At 40.6% G+C, this 19,417-nt stretch overlaps 1 protein-coding gene across 5 annotated transcripts in view; it reads left to right on the top strand.

The window, feature by feature from the left end:
- The window catches only part of HECW2 (HECT, C2 and WW domain containing E3 ubiquitin protein ligase 2), a 371,054-nt gene that overhangs the window by 242,527 nt on the left and 109,110 nt on the right, over nt 1-19,417 (top strand). For all 5 annotated transcript variants that reach the window (XM_087435521.1, XM_087435523.1, XM_087435522.1 and 2 more), the window contains 6 exons: nt 775-850; nt 5,275-5,444; nt 7,781-7,923; nt 13,096-13,196; nt 13,629-14,978; nt 16,196-16,291. In XM_087435521.1, the coding sequence (XP_087291647.1) occupies nt 775-850; nt 5,275-5,444; nt 7,781-7,923; nt 13,096-13,196; nt 13,629-14,978; nt 16,196-16,291 (1,936 nt within the window). The remainder of the gene's footprint in view (nt 1-774; nt 851-5,274; nt 5,445-7,780; nt 7,924-13,095; nt 13,197-13,628; nt 14,979-16,195; nt 16,292-19,417) is intronic.

The raw sequence follows: 19,417 nt of genomic DNA, 5'->3' as shown, positions 1-19,417 counted from the left end.
ATTGTGGACTTCTTTTTTAGAGAACCATGAAACTTTTTCTTCATAGTCCACCATAAGTTGAGCAATAATTGTACATAAATTGAGAGAAAGGCCTAAATCTGCCATGCAGTCTATAAATGACTGGTTTTAAGTGAGATATAATTTACTTGAAAGCTTTTAGGAAAAGCTTTACAATACAATAATCAGTACAATAGCATTATAAATTCTTATTATTGCTAATTATAATAACCTGTGCCATGTTCCTGCAGCACTATAAAACAGGAGCTTACAAGGGTGATGGGACACCCATGTGTCGCTCAGAAATATTTGGCAAGAGAAGATAATTCTACATATGTATAGATGAATCTGATATAAATCAACTGTTTAGTTTATTCTAGGTTTTCCTAATAGATCTTTAGGAATTTGATGTTTCATTTTCAACTTAGGGAATTGTTTTAAGATAGCGATAGTAACGTAAGTACATTTACTACATTTCAACTATATTCTTAACAAAGGAGTAAAAGGACATAAAGTAGGTTGATTCATATCCTAGGAATTTAGAAGCTCATGTTTGTTTGATTTGGGGTAAAGATTAAATTTCGGTATGACCCTTTCTCTTGTCTCAGAGAATCTGCATCTGTCTCAATTCCAAGATTTGTAGCATATGAAAAGACATCTACTACAATACATGTTTGATACAAAAATCATCATGTTTGCATACATTGTGGGTCCCTAGAGAGGCTAAGTTGGCATCATACTCCTATGAAACTTCAGATACGTGTTTTTTTCCTGCAGATGGGGGCAGAAGGCATGGAAGGAGGTGCTTCAGGGAATCAGCATTCCCGGAAACTCGTTAGCTTTACATTGTCAGGTAAGGATGTCGTTAAATGTGATGTCCAGTTTGCAAGTATGTAATTTCAAGGGCATGAATAATCATTTTTTTCTACAGACTCTCATATGTGATATGTGAACTAGTTATTTATTTTTTTGGTAATACTTCTAGAAATTCAAGTATATCTCTTACAATGATAAAATTAGATTATTGATATAAACTCAGAAATTATTTATTCTACCAAGTTTTCTGGTGATAAAAAGAACATAACTGTGTATAGTTACTTAAAAAAAAAAACTGTAATGTAACGTGTGCTAATCCCATCGTAGAGCTTTGATTATTGAAAGCAAGTTGAGCTTACCTCATCTAGAGAAGGGAAAAATTTGAAGACTAGGAGAAAAAAGCCAAGGGGTACTTCTCTTTCTGTGGAAGAATACACATAAAAATTGGAGAATGGATAATAAGACAGTTTTTTTGTTTGTTTTCTGGTTAGTAAAATATTCTAATTGCTTGTGTGTTTATCATACAACTAAAGCCCTGCTTTTCAGCTTGTGAGTTGGAACTCATTTGTGGTTTGAAAGATTAATTTAGTTGAAACCAACAATTAAAAAAAAGAATAGAAAAAAAATCAGAGTTTACCACCAAAGGGAAATATCTTTCATAGAACATCAGTTTATACAAACCAAAAATTTTCACATAGAAAAATGCACACACCTATGTATGTGTATACTGATTTTCAGTGTAAAATATATTTCATACATAGGTCACTGTCAAAAAAGCTTGAAAGCCACTGATTTAAAAAAATTAATTGGGAGTCATAAAGCCAAGGATACCCTAAGAAAATCAGTGTTTGAAATGCACTTTTAAAACAGACAACTGTGATTCAATACTGACAAAATAAAGTCTAACAGACGTCTGTCACTGTAAGATGTTTTCTTTTTGTTTTTCCATAGGTGTAGTGCTTCTGAAATTTAAATTAGATTCACTCTTCTTGGCAGCAAAAAAATGTTGTGAATGAAAACAGACATTCTCAAGAGTGAGAGTTAGACTGCTGATCTTGAAAGCAGACACGTCCATGATGCATAATTATCACATGTGCAAAAGTGTGCACCTTAGTTCACTGCTGGTCCGTGGCCTTCCGAGGATCTGTGTCTCTTCTAGCATGTTCCTTCTTCCCACTTGAGGTTATTTACTATGAAAGCCTTTTTTGTTTTGGTTCCCTGGTGAATCTCAGAGGTCGTAAACTGGTGGCTTATGGTTCAAATTTGACCAATAAGTGTGTTTTGTTTGGAACCCTCAGGGTTTAAAGAAGATCTAGGTTTTTAGGAGGGCACCTAGACGTACCCCTGCATGTGGTACTGCCCCTCCACTCCCTTATCTGTCTGTGTCCTGGAAACGTTTCAGTTGGCTACCTGTGCTTTAGACCTTCACAGTCCTGAAGGGCGGCAGGTACAGAAATCCTTCATTTGTAGGTAGGGAACCATTAACCAACCTCCATAGCTCAGAAAATTTAGAGTTTGACCATACCAAGGTTTTCTTAGTTTAGAGTCATTGCCCTATGCTTTCAAGTGATCAATATCATTCTAAACGTGACACACACATATTGATTTTGACTCCAGAGGGGATGTTAATTAACTCACCATGGGAGAACGACCATCTGAAGATTGAAAACTCCAAGACATTTTCCTAAAAAAGTAGGAAATAAGCTTTGGGGCACAGCCAAATGCTTCTTCTTTAAATACAACTTCCAACATGTCACTTCTGTACACATGGTGGCTGGCTACCTAAAATCTGTTTTATTTCCTACCATAGAGTCAGATATTGCAGATGGTGTACAGAAATGGTTAAAAATTATAGAAGATAAAAGCAGTTCTATAATGGCAATTCTAAAAAATTAATCTGGTTGTAGTACGTTGACAGTAGATGGTACTATTTATCCGAGAGCATTGCAGCAATGTGGAATGGCTGACTGCAAATCTTCCACTCTTGATTATTGTGGATAAGTAGGGGCACCAATAATTGAACTCTACGACTAAAACATAAACTGTGTTCTGATTGATATCTTACACCTCTTCTCCAAATAAACCTTTAAAGAATGATGTTTAAAATGTCTTACTTTTGTGACTTTGAATCCTTATTAAGTGGTGTAGATATTTATGAGCAATAAAATATATTAAAGACAAAAGAGAGAAAAGCAAGAGCAGAAATGAGATGGATAAAGGGAACTGAATAATCAGACTACAAATAATTGGTAGTTTATTGTATTTATTAGTGAAGATTTATTTGTACAGTGTCCCTTGTGGAAGAAGTTTGGTTTCAGGGTTATTTAACAGTGACGTCGTTCATGACGGTGACTTAATCTTCTGGTAGAATGTTTTTTGTTCAAAGGAATGTTTTGCATAAATAATTTAGTTCTGTCAGACGTCATGGCAGCCATTTCTGTACATGTTACTCCTCATTTACTGCAAAGAAATCCCTTGTTTGAAAGTAAATTCAATATCTAAAGAACATCATTCTTCTGTCTTTGAGTCCAAGGTGAGAATAATAGAGAAAGGCAAGAAAATAAATATGTAAATTGCATTTTTCTCTCAAAGCTATTTTATGCTAAATAAAGCCGAGTGAAAACATGTAGCATTATTAAATTGATAGTAAAATGCAAATGCTGTATTAATAATGACTACATAGTTTGTGAAGTGCCAGGAATGGGGACTATAAGGCTAATGAGATTACAGCAGCTTCTCTGAAGTGCCTGTCTAGTTCTTTACTCATATTTCCCATCTCCTACTGCTTTTCAGATCAAAGATCTTACTATATTTCATGCAGTGTTTTTAACATAAGGTCCTCTTCGTTGAATTTTTTCATCTTTGCCAACGTATTAGACTGCCTCCGTCTACTGCCGGTTATGTGTCATTAGACAGTCCTGGTCTGTTTTTGTTGCACGTATCGAGGCCACTAGTTCTTGTTGGCCATTGGTGAGCCTCCTCTGGGGAGTGCTCCCTAGAGATATGGTTCTATGGGCAACCCTAGGCCAATTCTGTCCTTCTGAGAAAGACTTGATGTTTCAGGAATGGGCTTGCATGGGATGACCCTGGTGACCTCTTATAATTTAGGGTCACTATACAGGGTCTGTTCCCTGGCCAATCTGGGAACCCAAAGGTCTTTGAAGGTTCTGAGGCTACCTGCAGAATTTCTATCTGAACCAGTGGTCAGGGCCTCCCTAGGCTGATCATGACTGCATAAAATTACCCAGAAACAGTCTATTCTTCCAGAAGCTTTCAAGTTCACTTAGCTCTCAGGCCAACGTTATTCAAACTGATATTTGCAGAAAAGCGTTGGGGACTCAGTGAAGCGAGCTTTATTTCCTGACATTTTTGTATCCCTTGGCCTGACCATTTTTAAAAGTGTCAGTCTCTTCACTAACCAGACTTTAGCCAGAACTTTTAGCAGCTCACATAGTGTGAAACAACAATGGGTGAATCTAGGATGAGTTACAAGATATTCACAAAATATTTAAGTTACCTAAAAGTTATTGAAAAATTAACCTCACAATTATTTAAAATAGCAGATGGCATTCAAATTTTAGAAATATTTCTGATCTCCTTTTTTCCCCTAACATTTATTACATTTATGGAATATATGTGACATTTTAAATGTGATGCAACCAAATGTGTGCTCCGAAGTTTCATCCCCAATTAATTAATTAAACTTAGGTCAATGCACTTCATACATGTATGTAGAAGATTAATTTTTCTCTCATGAAGGAGCATATTGGTGTTTTTTGTTTTTTGTTTGGTGAGGAAGATTAGCTTTGAGCTAACATCCGTTGCCAATCCTCCTCTTTTTGCTGAGGAAGATTGGCCCTGGGCTGGCATCCGTGCCCGTCTTCCTCTACTTTATATGTGGGATGCTGCCACAGCATGGCTTGATAAGCTGTGCATAGGTCCACGCCTGGGATCCGAACCTGTGAACCCCAGGCTGCCAGAGCAGAGTGCGAACTTAACCACTATACCACCAGTCTGGCCCCGGTGTTCTTTTTTTAACGAACTGTTTACTAAGGATTTCTCTCAAGACATTGTCTGAAATGCTGGTTACCAAATTACCTAGGAAAAGGTGGTGAAGATGCGCATGTTAGAATCAAGATGGTTCCCAGGAAGAGTCAGTTTAGGTGTGTAAGGTGGTGGTAAAAGTTTGGCTTCATTTTTGCAGCCTATTAGGAGACCCTCTGCTGGAATTAGGCATAACCCACTTGTCCTCACTTATCTAAGCAATCATAGTGGGAATAACTTTGTTATTGATTTACTGAATGGTTTCTGTTTAGAGCTTCCTGTGTGAATATTTAAGAACAAATTGTCATTGAGTTGCTTGTTCTAATCAGGATATATGAATCTTTCCTCTTTCTATCCCTTTTCCTCTCCCTTTCTCATTCCCTGCCTCCTTCCTCTTCTCTTTCTTTTTCTTCAAAGATCTTAGAGCAGTTGGGCTAAAGAAAGGGATGTTCTTCAATCCTGACCCTTACCTTAAGATGTCCATTCAGCCAGGGAAGAAGAGCAGTTTCCCCACCTGTGCCCACCATGGGCAGGAGAGAAGGTCCACCATCATCAGTAACACCACTAATCCGATTTGGCACCGAGAGGTAAGATGGTCTTCAAAGGGTCTTCTACGTGACAGTTAGGACGTTGGCCAACTCTGTCCCTTGCCTCTGGACTCTGCACCGTTGAGCTGTTACGGGTGTGGGCAGGATGGTTGGGGTGTCTAGGGGATCTGTCAGAAAGAAGGTACAATGAGATTGAGATATCCCTTTCTAGCCAGGGCCGGGTCTAGGATAAGGCATGTGAAGCACTCACTTCGGACACACGACTTAAAGGATGCCAAAAAACCCATCATCAAAATAAATATTTTCGTGCAACATTTTTTAAAAAAATCAAAATCGGTGCAAAAAATTCCTGATGAGAAAAATGTCAAAATTTTCATTCGGGACAGGATCAGTAACAGCACCTTACAGAGCCATTTGGAGCCCGAAGCAGGAGGAAAATCAGTAATACTGAGCCTGTGTTTATTTAAAATTTTGATATTTTGTTCTAGCATATATTCAGTACAAATTAAAGGAATTGCTCTCCCTACAGGCTTTGGCAAATGTTTTTTGGATTTCTAGGTTTCAGTTAAGTAAATGAGCCTTTCAGAGAGTTGTCATCGGGAGTGAAGCCGACTATGTTGATGGTACTTGAGACTTCCTCACAGCTCCCTCATGCTTCCAGTTATCTTAGTGTGCCAATTGGTGAAAGCAGGCAAAGAATTTTCTCATTAGAACCCTAGCGAGTCAAAGAATGAACAGAGACACCGTTTCTCACGTACTGAGCAAAGCATGAGTCTCCTGCCATTTCTCAGGGATGCGAGGCACATCCTAGTGTAGAGTGGCCTTAGAGTTACACAGTTAATTAGATCATTCCCTAAATGTTTAATGGCAATATGTTCCAACAATCCAACAATGTTGTAGAAATATTTCATTGGAGAAGGAGATAATTCAGGGGATCTAAAACCAACTGGAGAAAAGGTGTGGCTGTTTGAGACTGGCCAGCACAGCAGGGTGTTCCTCCTGGGCAGTTCTTATCGTTATTTAAATGGATAAATATTGCATGTATTCTTCTACGTGGTTTAAAAAACTACTTATGATCTCCCAATAGTAAATAACTCTTAAAGACATGCCTGTTAATTTAACACATTAGAAGCCTAGAAGACATAAAATTTATCTCAGTATGAGCTCTAGAAGGCACATACTGGATATAGTAATGATACTAGCAATAACTTTATTTTCCTAACATTTTATATTTACAAAGTTCTTACCCGTGTTACCAGTGCAAACCTGATAAGGGGGTGAAGGCATGAGATTATCATCTCTCCATTTTGGTGATTAAAAAGCTGAAGCTTAAAGTGTTTATGTAACTAGCTATTCAGAGGCAGAAATAATGGTTAAACTCAGCTCTCTTATTCTAAGCAAGTGCTTTTTCCATTAAGCAGATTAGTAAACTGCATGGCCCTTTGGAGAACTTTAATTGTTATGACTAAATAAACTTAGTGGCGCCTAAGTGTCAAGCTGGCTAGCACCATTCACATCACTGTGGTTGCATGGATGCTGTCAGGGAAGGAGTGAAATGATTCAGGTTAGATCCCTGGCTCCATCACTTAACTTTTCCTGAGATCCTCATCATTAAAAAGAAAATTTTATCCTTGTAAAGATAAAATGAAGGTAATATACGTGAAAGTCTTTGTAAATGAGTAAAGCTCTTTCTGTGTATTTTATATCCTTATTAATGCCCAATCTGATTTTCTCCACTGGCATTCTTAAACAAAACAACAAAGCTTATCTTAACTTCATATTTTTATTTTTCTGTCCCAGAAGAAATGATTGTGTGCCTTTTAAATTAAGTAATTTCCATTTAAACATTGTTGTACTTTAATATTGACCAGGGAAACCACAGTATGCTGTAGATTTTCCTCCTTTAACCACTAAGTGAAGGAGTATTTTAACCTATGCTGTGCAACTTCAGAATGACATGGGATCAGGAATTAAAACTGTCATTAATCAAGTAAATACATTGGTTAATTCTAAACCATCCTATAACAGGATGTTAAATTTCAAAGAATTAAGACACAATAAATGTAGTGAGTACTAAAATCGTATTGTGAATAATTTAATATTAGATAACATCTCCTAAAATCTGAACTAGGAAGGGCTGGATGATTGAAGGGACTTCCTTTGTCATGCAGATCCTTAAATGTTGCTTTTTAATCGTTGTGAATGTTAATGATTCTGAGTGAATAAAGGATTGACAATAGCTGCATATATTTCTAGCAGTGTGGACTCTGTATGTCCTTAGGATTTAAAAGATACCATTTTCTGTAATAAGAAAATGATATAATTTCATGTTCGTCTTTCTTTTGAATCAACATGTTGTATGCTTTTGTTTTCAGAAATACTCCTTTTTTGCACTTCTTACCGATGTCTTAGAAATTGAAATTAAAGACAAATTTGCCAAGAGCCGTCCTATCATCAAGCGTTTTCTGGGGAAACTCACCATCCCAGTGCAGAGGCTGCTGGAGCGGCAGGCCATCGGGTAATCAGCCTTCGCTTGTGGGGATCTTGTTGAGATTGGTTTGTATAGATGCAACTGAAATGATACTTTGTAGTCCTAGGACTTTTCTTACTGGTAAGAAGTGGTAACATAATTCTTTTAAAAATAAAAGTACTTGTATATTCATTAAAATGTGCAGGACTAAAAGTACTTTGTTTTGATTACATACCTTTTTTTCCCTTGGTATCTATCTTTCCCAAGACGTACCTACCATTAGCACTTCAGCGTCAGGTGTCCGAGTCCTCCATTGTTTTCCAGTGTGTTGAAACCTGCTGTGAAAGCCTCTCCCCAGAGCAGGATCCTAGTGTCAGGTTGACATCTCCCTCATCCTGATTAATCCCACCCAGAGAACTTGTGATTCCTGAAAAACAAAAGCACCTTGTTTGGGGGCCATTTAAAACAAGACCTAGACTCTGAGGAGGTGTGATAGTAGAGCTCCTAGACATATGCATTCATCCAGGCAACTAAAATTTACTCATTGAGAGGATTTTAAAATGTGATTCGATGTCTGTTTTCTTTCTGTGAGCGTTTTGTAAGTTGTGAATAAAGTAGTTAAGAAATCGTCACATGCCTCCATCCCTTATCAGGAATGGTGTATGTATTTTTACATGGTAAGTACCAGCAAACCCAGTAACACTCGTGCTCTGAGGCAGCACTGGGGGCAGCTTTTTTGTATCTTTTTCATTGTAGTAGAACATTATGAACATATGGCAATAGTAGTCATACTAGTAGTAATAAGAGTATTGGTAGTGGGAGTACAAGCAGCAGCATTAACAGTAGTAGTAGCAGCAGAAGTAGTAACAGTAGTAGTAGTAACAGTAGAAGTGGTGGTAGCAATAGTAGTGGTGGTAGCAGTAGTAGTGGTGGTAGCAGTAGTAGTAGTAGTAACAGTAGTAGTAGTAGTAACAGTAGTAGTGGTGGTAGCAGTAGTAGTGGTGGTAGCAGTAGTAGTAGTAGTAACAGTGGTAGTAGTAGTAACAGTAGTAGTGGTGGTAGCAGTAGTAGTAGTAGTAACAGTAGTAGTAGTAGTAACAGTAGTAGTGGTGGTAGCAGTAGTAGTGGTGGTAGCAGTAGTAGTAGTAGTAACAGTAGTAGTAGTAGTAACAGTAGTAGTGGTGGTAGCAGTAGTAGTGGTGGTAGCAGTAGTAGTAGTAGTAACAGTAGTAGTAGTAGTAACAGTAGTAGTGGTGGTAGCAGTAGTAGTAGTAGTAACAGTAGTAGTAGTAGTAACAGTAGTAGTGGTGGTAGCAGTAGTAGTAAAAACAAAAGTCAACAAAAAAGATGCTGAGCTTACTCTCTGTCAGGAGTTAGTATGTCACACTCATTAGCTGATGTTATCTTCTCAGCAACTCTGGGAGGTAAAGAATGGGATTATCCCCATTTCAGAGATGAGGAATCTGAGGCTAGCAGGCAGGTGGTGGAGCTGGGATTTGAGTTCAGACCAGCCTGCTCCAGAACCCTGACTTCTCTGCAACACTTGAAGGACTGGCAGTCATACATCGTAACTCTAGCTCACTGAGGAAGGTGGATCGTTCATATTCACTCTGCAGCTCATTAGTTGTTCTATCTTGGGAGTCACAGTTTCCTTGGGTGTTAGTTTCCTCATTAGAAACATAAAGTGTTTAGACCAGATGATCTCTAAGGCCCCTTCAAAATCTGAAACCAAGAGATTTTAATGGGTTGTAATTCTCTGGTCATCAGAGGCAATGGAATTGTGGTTGAGCCAGCCTACATGAAGCAGAAATATTATACTGAAATCTAGCAGCCTAGTTTATCTGTTAAAAGCTGGGAAATCACAATTATTTTTAAGGATAACAATTATTGCTTCTAGTAGAGATAGTATACTTTGGGAAGTTTTTAAAAATTATTTTTAGGATTTATAGAAAGTGAAAGATTATAAAGAGTGAGAATTAACCTTAGGAAATATAACATATCTATCATTTAATTTATATAATTATAATCATGTAATTTACATAATTTCTGTGACATTTGGTAAAAGTGTCAGTTTCTCTATGCCAGTGAGAATGATCAAGGGAAAATAAAACCTTGCCAGTGCTTGAAACTGTTGTTGGTTGCTGGCTTTTCATTTAGTGTTTTAAAGAACTGGACACCCAGAGAAATGCTGGTCATGGATTCCATGTATACTGGAAGGAAGTCCAGCATGAACCTGTAAAATTTGGAGTTATGATATGTTTCTATATAAGTACGTTAAAAGCACTGCCTGATACTGATACTTAGGGATTTGCTTTATTAAATAAGAATGATACTATATATTAGTATATCAGCTATTAGCATCTAAATATATATTTCTGATCTAATGATTGCTTTTCATCAAGTAACTGATACATCTTGAAAAAGTCTGGGTTTTCATTACTTATGTGTTTGGTAGACTGCAACTCTCTGAAGTATTTGAAGTTTTACAGGGTTCGGTTTTATAGGGTGAGCTAGAACTCCTTACTAATTACTGTTTTGAGAGCATTTGTTTGTGACATTTTTCAGAGTGGCCTGCATTCTGTCCAAAAATCACATCACTTTCCCCTGCTTTGTCAATTGCTCTGATTACATTAGTGAGAAAATATCCCAGCCTGGTAGTGAGAGTTCTTTGGCACTTGTTCTTTATAATTACGTATCATAATCATATATAATATATTGTTCACAATAATATATCATAGCAAGAGGCGAGATGACTCAGATGAGACTGGTCAGAACAAGAAAGCAGGTGACTCCCTGACAGGCACTCGGCAAAGGACGAAACCCTTGACTCGGAATCTCTGAATAGTGAGGATTTCCTGTGTTTAAAGGTTGAATGGTTGAATTGAGTATCCTGTCAGTATGGCTAATAAACAGCACTAACACCTGTTAACATTCTTTCTTCCAAGTAAAGAGTCTCATTTGTTAACTAATTTGTTCAACAAATATATGTGCGTGTATGCATGTATATGTATGTAATGTCTCCTAGATGTTAAGGTCTGTGTTGTATGGGGAGTGTGATAGTGAGCAGAACAGATGGATGCAGTCCTCTCCTTACAATTCCTACTAAACATTTATTTCCTAGCTTTTATAAATCTTTATCATCAACACCAACACTTTACTTTTATTGGCCAAAGAGAAAGGGAGGAGGGTCAATTTATTTTTTACAAAGAAATGAAGCTTTTATTATTCCAGGACTGAATGTCCAAAGAGATGGGTGAGGAACCACAATGTTGAGAGCAGGTCCATGCAGTTTGCTGCTGGCTTCCTGCATTAGTGGACAAAGATGGAGCACCTCTGTGTGTCAGGCTCTGTCTAAATGCTGGGCGGACAGTGGTAAGAGGAAGAAAAAGCCACCCCTGCTGTTATGCAGATTACAGCCATTCTGTAATGTTATTTGAACACTCTTAATGTAAAAGCATTTAACGTACCTGTAAGGCCTAATAGTTACAAATGCCTATATATCCCTTTACAGAAAATTTTTTTAAAATGCCAGTTTAAGTAGAAAAAGCATTGTGATAGCAGTTGCCTTGAGGTGAGCCATGAGGAAATGTCATTAAAATGCATGCTACTGAAAGCAGCCTAGAATCATTAAGAATATACCTAAAATGAGATAGCGGTATGGTGACTGCGGGGCACGGGCTTCTGTGTCAGATGAATCTGTGTTCTAATCCTGGTTCTGTCACTAAACAGGTGTCTGACCTTGGGTGAGGTACTTAGCTTCCCTATGCCTTAGTTTTCTCCTCTAAAAAACAGGGCCACCACCCACCTCTGGGGTTGCTAGGAGGATTAAAAGAGATGATGCACGCAGAGCCCTTCTCAGAGTGTACGTGGCACACAGTGAGCACTCAGTTTGGGGAAACAAAGCATTTTAAATTATAAATAAAAAAAAATTATTACCACGTTTCTAGGGAAGAAAAAAAGGTAAAGGAAATAATCTTATTGTTTTAAGAAATTCTTACTATGAATTCAAAGAAATTCATAAGAGCTGAACTGGGATTTTACATTAGCATGTGTTCTTTTAAACGGAATTGTGCTGAGGAGGTAGAGAAGAACAAACAGAATAGTTACCCAGATTAATAATAACTAGCTGACTAGAGGCTCTAAAATGTACAGTGGTGCAAATATTAGGTAGAGGCATTGTTCTCCTTCTGAAGTTGCCATTAGAGGGCAGTGTGAGAGCAGAAATGGTGTGATTTTGTACTATCCCCTTGATTATTTTCCTTAATTAAGAATAGTTCAGATTCAGAATGGAAGTTGCTTGCATACAAGGAAATGATGTAATTACATTTGACTTTGATACATAAGCACGGAATTGAAAAAGATGGACACCTCTATCCTTGAGGGGGCTGGTAGCCTGAGCCTGGGGCCAGGGAGGGGCAGAAACTGCGCAGGCTCAGTTGTGGTCCCGTTTAGCAGCCTCCAAGTGTGGCAACAAGACCCCGCCACAGGGTGCATCTAGCTTCTCCAGCCATCCCATCAGTACTGCTCACAAGCCACCCTGAGAATCAGTGAGAGCTGGGCTCCCCGCAGGGAGGGCCAACAGCTCCAGCCCCTGCCTTTCCAGGTGAGGAAGGAGAGGGTCAGCGCCGCTGCCCCTCACGCAGCTGGAGCCGCTGTCAGGGTACAGCCTGTTCTCATGCTGCTCTCCCCTGACTCCCAGCTCCTGTTCTTGGGAAGACAGCAGCACAGTGCCCTCCATGCCGTCGTGTGACAATCCTTACCTGCGTGTGTCCTTTTAGAACCAGCTTCCATTCATGCTCAGTGTTAAGGAACCAGGCCCTCTATACTTCTACACCTGAATCAGAAAACACCTAAAATTTTAGGCCTTTCACAGCTCCTTGATGACTTTCAAAATGCCCTTCCCCTGGTCACCCTTAGTGGTGACAGAGCAAATCAGTGCTCTTTTAAAAAATCATATAATAATACTGTATTGCATTTTCTGTGTTTACTAATAATTTTCCTTATGACAAGGTTTCCTTTTATCCCTGGGTTTGTAAGTATTCGTTTGTGCAAATGAATAGTATTACATTGGACTCTAAACATGCCTTTAAGCCTTTTATTTTCTTATAAGTCTGGCAGTTTTAAGAGGAATATGTGGGATTTGGGGGGGTGGCCCACGGGAAGGAGGAGAAGGCTGACCCCAGTGTCCTGAGGATGAAAGAGCCGTTTCTCCTCTTGCAGTGACCAGATGCTCAGCTACAACCTTGGCCGAAGGCTCCCAGCCGACCACGTGAGTGGGTACCTCCAGTTTAAAGTGGAGGTTACCTCATCTGTGCATGAAGGTGAGATATCTGTACAAATACATCACTGTAGGAAAAACTTGTTCAATCTTACTCAGTTGCAGTTTGCATTTGAATAGAATTGATTTGTGTCCTGTTCTGAAAATAAAATAGCTATCAAATGATTACCTGCTGAAGTTTTCCAAGTAGCTATGAAAGCCTGTTTATCAAAAAATATCTCTTAGGTTTATGCCTGCATTTGGAAACTGGGCTGTAGAATTTCCAGCAGTAGTGAACATATATACCTCACATGTCAAACTGACCAGCAATAGACTCATTTAGTAACCAGCAGTGAACCTTAGCAAGTCAGTCGTACTGTTGGGGCCTCAGTGTGATGACCGAATTCTTTGAACTGATTGGTGGCAAAGGAATAGGACATTAAAAGTTCTTCCGTTATTACTACTTCATTTTTATAAATGCTGTTTTCTCCTTCAGATGCTTCTCCAGAAGCTGTGGGCACAATACTTGGAGTCGGTACTGTGAACGGAGACCTAGGAAGCCCTTCTGATGAGGAGGACCTGCCCGGGGGCCATCATGATGGCCCGGTTTGTTCTAATGGACCAGTTTCTGAGGAGAGTGCCGATGGGACCCCCAAGCATTCTTTCAGGACTAGCTCTACTCTGGAAATAGACACAGAGGAATTAACCTCCACTTCTTCAAGGGCCTCCCCTCCCAGAGGACGTCAGGATTCACTCAATGATTATTTAGATGCTATTGAACAAAATGGCCATGCTAGGCCAGGCACAGCTACCTGCTCGGAGAGGTCCATGGGAGCCTCACCGAAACTAAGGAGTAGTTTTCCCACTGACACAAGACTCAATGCGATGCTTCATATCGACTCAGATGAAGAAGACCACGAGTTCCAGCAAGACCTGGGTTATCCATCTTCCTTGGAGGAGGAAGGAGGGTTAATAATGTTTAGCAGGGCTTCCAGAAGTGATGATGGGAGCCTGACATCTCAGACAAAGCCGGAAGACAACCCAGTGGAGATTGAGGAAGCCTCCATACATGAAGCTGCCTCCTTCCAGGATAAGCCAGAAAATCTTCCAGAGCTTGCAGAGAGCTCCTTACCCTCAGGCCCAGTCCCAGATGAAAGTGAAAATGGGCTGGAGTCTCAACCAAGTGCTGAGCAGGGCAGCACCGAATTGTGTGGCTCTCAGGAGGTAGATCAGCCCACAAGTGGGGCGGACACGGGGACTTCCGACACATCGGGAGGAAGCCGCAGAGCCATCAGCGAGACCGAGTCCCTTGATCAGGGGTCTGAGCCATCCCAGGTGTCCTCTGAGACAGAACCCAGTGACCCTGCCAGGACAGAGAGTGTGAGCGAGGCCAGCACCAGGCCCGAGGGAGAGAGTGACCTGGAAGGCGCGGACAGCTCCTGCAACGAGAGCGTTACCACGCAGCTGTCCTCGGTGGAGACTCGGTGCTCATCTCTTGAGAGTGCACGGTTTCCCGAAACCCCGGCCTTTTCTTCTCAGGAGGAGGAAGATGGAGCCTCTGCAGCAGAGCCCACCAGCAGTGGCCCTGCCAATGGGTCCCAGGATTCCATACGTACTCCTGGTCCTTTACCTGTGCTGCAGGAGCCCAGTGGAGAGGAGGAGGGGCCAGGGGCAGAATCAGCCACTTTACCTGAGCAGGAGGAGGTGGGGGAGGTCTGGCAGCGGAGGGGGAGCCTGGAGGGAGCTGTTGCTGCTGCTGAGAGCCAGCCCCAAGAAGAGGGTGATGCTGGGGATGCCCAAGGGGCCTGTGAAGGGGCCACTGCCCAGGAAGAGGGCGCTACTGGAGGTAGGATGTAGAAGACAGCTCTTGGCTCTTGGCTCGAGCATACCTGCTCAAAGAGACGTCTTGTGGTTTTGTCCCTCAATATAAATTATACTCAGGTCGAAGATTATCTGAATTCTTCACCTTGGGGTTTAACAATTAGCTTTTTTTTTCCCCAATGGATCTTCTATTGCTGAAATAAGAGGGCTGTCAAATAATAGTCTTCAGACTTAAATAATGAATCTGTAGGCTCCGCATCAGGAGTGCAGTGTGGGGACCTGCCCTGCCCAGGAAGGTGGCCTGGTGGGCGGGGTGGCCCCTGTCCACACAGGCCTGAAGGCAGGTGCCCAGGAGTGAACTGCACATGTGCGTGCTGCACAGCAAGGCATCCTGGGCTCCAGTGCCCAGTCCCCTTGACTGGGGCAGTGCTAGAGACACACACTTAAATAATGAATCTCTAGTGGGACCTGGGTTTGTAGATACAAAACCAAGCAGGTCAGCAGCTTCTGCATTAGTGTAAGCTGCAGAGGTTTTCAGGAACTTCTGAAGTCACTTCTTGTATAGAACCTTCAAAACAGAAGGTTAATATGTGCTTTGCATCAAATGTGATATTTTTGCCTTCTGTAGTATAAGAAATGTCGACTGAAAAAAAGAAATGTCGACTAAGTTAGGTGATGCATTCTGACACTTGAGGAGAGCTGCTTGAGTGTGTGAGGACGCGAATTTACACATAAAATTTGTACTATGTCTCAGTGAATGTGGCTTGGTAGAAGGACTCTTTTAAAGTGTTCTATTATAGATGCGTCAGAAAATCTAAAGATAATTTCATATGCCTAAATAGCATAGACTCAAATGGGAATGATTTTCTTATTCTATAGTTTATATTTCTATGTCAAGTATCCCCCTCTTTTCTTTGTCCTCCTTTTTTTGTTTTGTTTTTGTTTCCTTCATTGTTTTGCATCCATTATGTGACTGTAAAGCATTAGTGCATGACCAGGACAGAGACCAGGTGGGAAAAGGGGGGTGGCAGTGGTGTGCAGATGGATCTCTCTCTCGCTCTGCTTCTCACTAAGCGTTCTCCTCCCCATCTCTTCTTTAGTTTCTGGTTCCTCAGATGGGAAATGAGACTAAAGAGAGATAAGACACTAGTCCCAGAATTATGTTAAATGTTTTTTCACAAAGGCTGTTTTGACATTGAAAGGGAAAACAATACCCAGGTAACTTTTTACCTTTAATCCTAGGTTCTCAAGCCAACGGCCACCAGCCATTGCGATCGCTGCCTTCAGTGCGCCAGGATGTTAGCCGGTACCAGAGGGTGGACGAGGCTCTCCCACCAAGTGAGGACTTGTTAACTAAAGGGCTCGCCTTGATCAAAGGGTGCAGGGGGAGCAGGACCCAGGGGACCTAAAAGATGGATGCCCAGTCCCCGAGATGAAGGGATCTGGAGATAGCAGATGTAGTCGGGAAAGTGCTAAGCTGATGACTCCTCTCTGGCACTGTTTCCTTGAATGAAAGGGCAGCTGGGGGAAGAGTAAATACTGTAATGCCATGGAGTAAATACTGTAGTCAGGAAACTAGATCTAGATATTTTGGACACTTGGGTGTATAATAGAATTTTTTAAAATTCTGCCTAACGGTGGCATGAATTTTCAGTTAGTAGACAAATTGGTACAATCTCTTAGAAAAGCCTCCCTTTATGTAATAAACTGCTTTTGATTCACTTACAACATTTTAAATCATTAACTACAGGCTCTTGATTTTTTTTCTTAGGGGTCTTCAGAGAAGTGTTATGAATTTCAGAAATTAGTCTACCATTTATCTGGAGCATGACACTTATCTGGGGATTTGAAAGATAATTCATTTCTTTCACTTTCAGGAAACACATAGCACTTAAAGGGGAGATGGATGAGGATTAGGGGTGCTGGGAAATAGTTATGCAACCTGAATTCAAAGGTCAGAGTGATACCCATGGCCAGTCATAATCCTGACATAATTTAAATTCTATATAAATTTCTAGAATCCCTTAAAGCAGTATTGCTCTGTGAGAGCAAAGCTTGTTGATGAATAATAATAGAGCTCAGTAAACATGGCTTTTAAGAAACACTGGAAATACGTCTTTCTGCCTTATTGCTTTCTCTTCTCATCCACTCTCTACTCACCCTTCTTGTATGTGATCATGGCGGGAGGCTGAGGCCTTTGGCCCTCAGGGTTTTAAAAATGGTGGGACATAAAAGGAGAGCGTATGCATTTAAAGGGCTAAAATGGCAAGTGGTTATTTTTGGTAAGTGCTGACAGAAAACTGAGTGATACTGTGTATGATTCGTCAAAATATTGGCTTGGTCCTTTGGAAATTCTGTTGTGCGCAGATCCTTCTCTTGTTCATGTATTTGGGTAACTGAGGATGGTTTCTCATAGGAAACATGTATTTTAAACAGTTTTAAAAAATAGACCAAGAGATTAATTAACCATTGCGTCATCTTAAGCAGATAGAGGAAAAAAAACTCCCTTATTGTTTACCCTTGGAGAAAAAATTAGAGGCAGAAAAGAAAAATATCCCTGGGAAATATTTAGATATAATTGGAGAAAAATGAATTAGGAGCACCAGGAGAGAATTCTGGGAGAGCTTCCTTTATAGGGGTATGTGGATTCATAGTAAGTCATTAGAGTTTCAGGAGCCTGGACAGGAGGCACAGCACTGCACCATGTGTGGATAAATGGCATCCTCCTGGCCACATCCAATTGCTGTGAATTTTGTTGGACCATAATATAGGTCTCTAGATTGTATTTAATAAAGACATGTACTTTCCTGCTGAAATTATGACCAAGATTTGTGATATTTCTTTTTTTTTGTGAGGAAGATCAGCCCTGAGCTAACATCCATGCCAATCCTCCACTTGTTGCCAAGGAAGACCGGCCCTGAGCTAACGTCTATTGCCAATCCTCCTCCTTTTTTTCCCTTTTTCTCCCCAAAGCCCCAGTAGATAGTTGTATGTCATAGTTGCACATCCTTCTAGTTGCTGTATGTGGAACACGGCCTCAGCATGGCCTGACAAGCTGTGCGTCGGTGCGCACCCGGGATCCGAACCCGGGCCGCCAGTAGCGGAGCGCGCGCACTTAACCGCTAGGCCATGGGGCCGGCCCTATTTGTGATATTTCAGTGCATTTGTTTAAACACTGATATTTGCATTACACAGAATACATCTTAGAATTTTTTAAAATAAACAATTGGCAGTTCATTTTAATAAGTTGATAAATCCAAAAGTAAAAAAGCAGTTGAATAGTATATCCAATTTAATGAGTGACTGATGAACAGGAGGAAAGTTCTTAAGTCTTCCCTCTTATGCAACTTGCAGATTTGGGGATTTATATTATCGTAGATAGGTTACAGATTATGGTCTGAGCATACCTAACAACTGTTCAACTCTGTCCCCACACTGCTTTGCCCCCTCCTATTCCCAGCCTGTCTCATCCTTCCGACAGTCTGTTTAATCACTTTGCTGCCCCTGCTAGTTGTCTGTCTCCACCGTAGCCAGTTCTCTGCCTTCCTTTCCTCACTGGGCAACTCTGCTACTCTCTCTGGCCATGCCTATGCCTTAGAGCTGTGACATTCTGCATTCCACCTTGTCTGTGCCTTCTGCCTTCACACAGCATCTCCTGGGAGGCTCAGCTAAGGGGCTTCTAGTTGGAGTGTGCAGATTGATCCATCTCTTAAATGAAGGCTAAGAGTTATACTTTTAACACTATTAATTTTAATACCTCAAACTTGTATGGTGTTTTACAGTTCACAAAGCACTTTTACATGCTTAATTTTTTTTTATTCTTTGTAACAATTTTGTGAGGTGGGCCAAGCTGGTCTTATCTGTAACTTATCGATCTATGGGTAGAAACCAGCTAATCTGATTAGCTGATTCTTTCATTTTATAGATGGAGAAACTGAAGCCTGGATAAATTAAGTAACTAGTTTAAGATCGCATACTAGTAAAAGTTGAGACAGAGGCTTAAACATTCCTTCTCCTCTATTAGGTCTTCTGATCTAAGATTAGAAGGGACAGGACGATTGTGTGGGTAGGGAATGCAAATTCTGAAAGTCTGGGTTGCTGGCAGTGGTGGCTCTTATTGTGGTATGTTATCTCTTAGGTGCACACAACCCTCAAATCAAAGGATTTAGGGGTTTCACTGAAACTTTATTATATTGTAGTGTTTTGAGGTCAGACTTAGGAAACCTCAAAAAGTGCTCAGCTTTCTTCTTCTTCCCCCTGGGAGGCCCCTCAAGTATAAGAGAAGTGGTCACAGTGATTGTGTGAGCTACTGTCTCGTGGCCCAGACCCCAGATAGGTTTGCTCTGTCAAGCGTCTGTATCAGGCTCCAAATTGTCTTTTCCTCTCTGGAGAGTGTGCAGGTCATTGTCCCCAGAGCTGCAGGACAGGCCACTGAAGCATCGTGCCTTGGCTTTTGATGCCCCC

The sequence above is a fragment of the Ceratotherium simum genome, chromosome 9 (assembly GCF_057802395.1).
Source record: "Ceratotherium simum simum isolate JZ-2026a chromosome 9, ASM5780239v1, whole genome shotgun sequence".
In the NCBI taxonomy this organism is placed as follows: Eukaryota; Metazoa; Chordata; class Mammalia; order Perissodactyla; family Rhinocerotidae; genus Ceratotherium; species Ceratotherium simum.
Note: the sequence above shows the minus strand (reverse complement) of the source record. Positions and strands in the feature narration are given on the sequence as shown.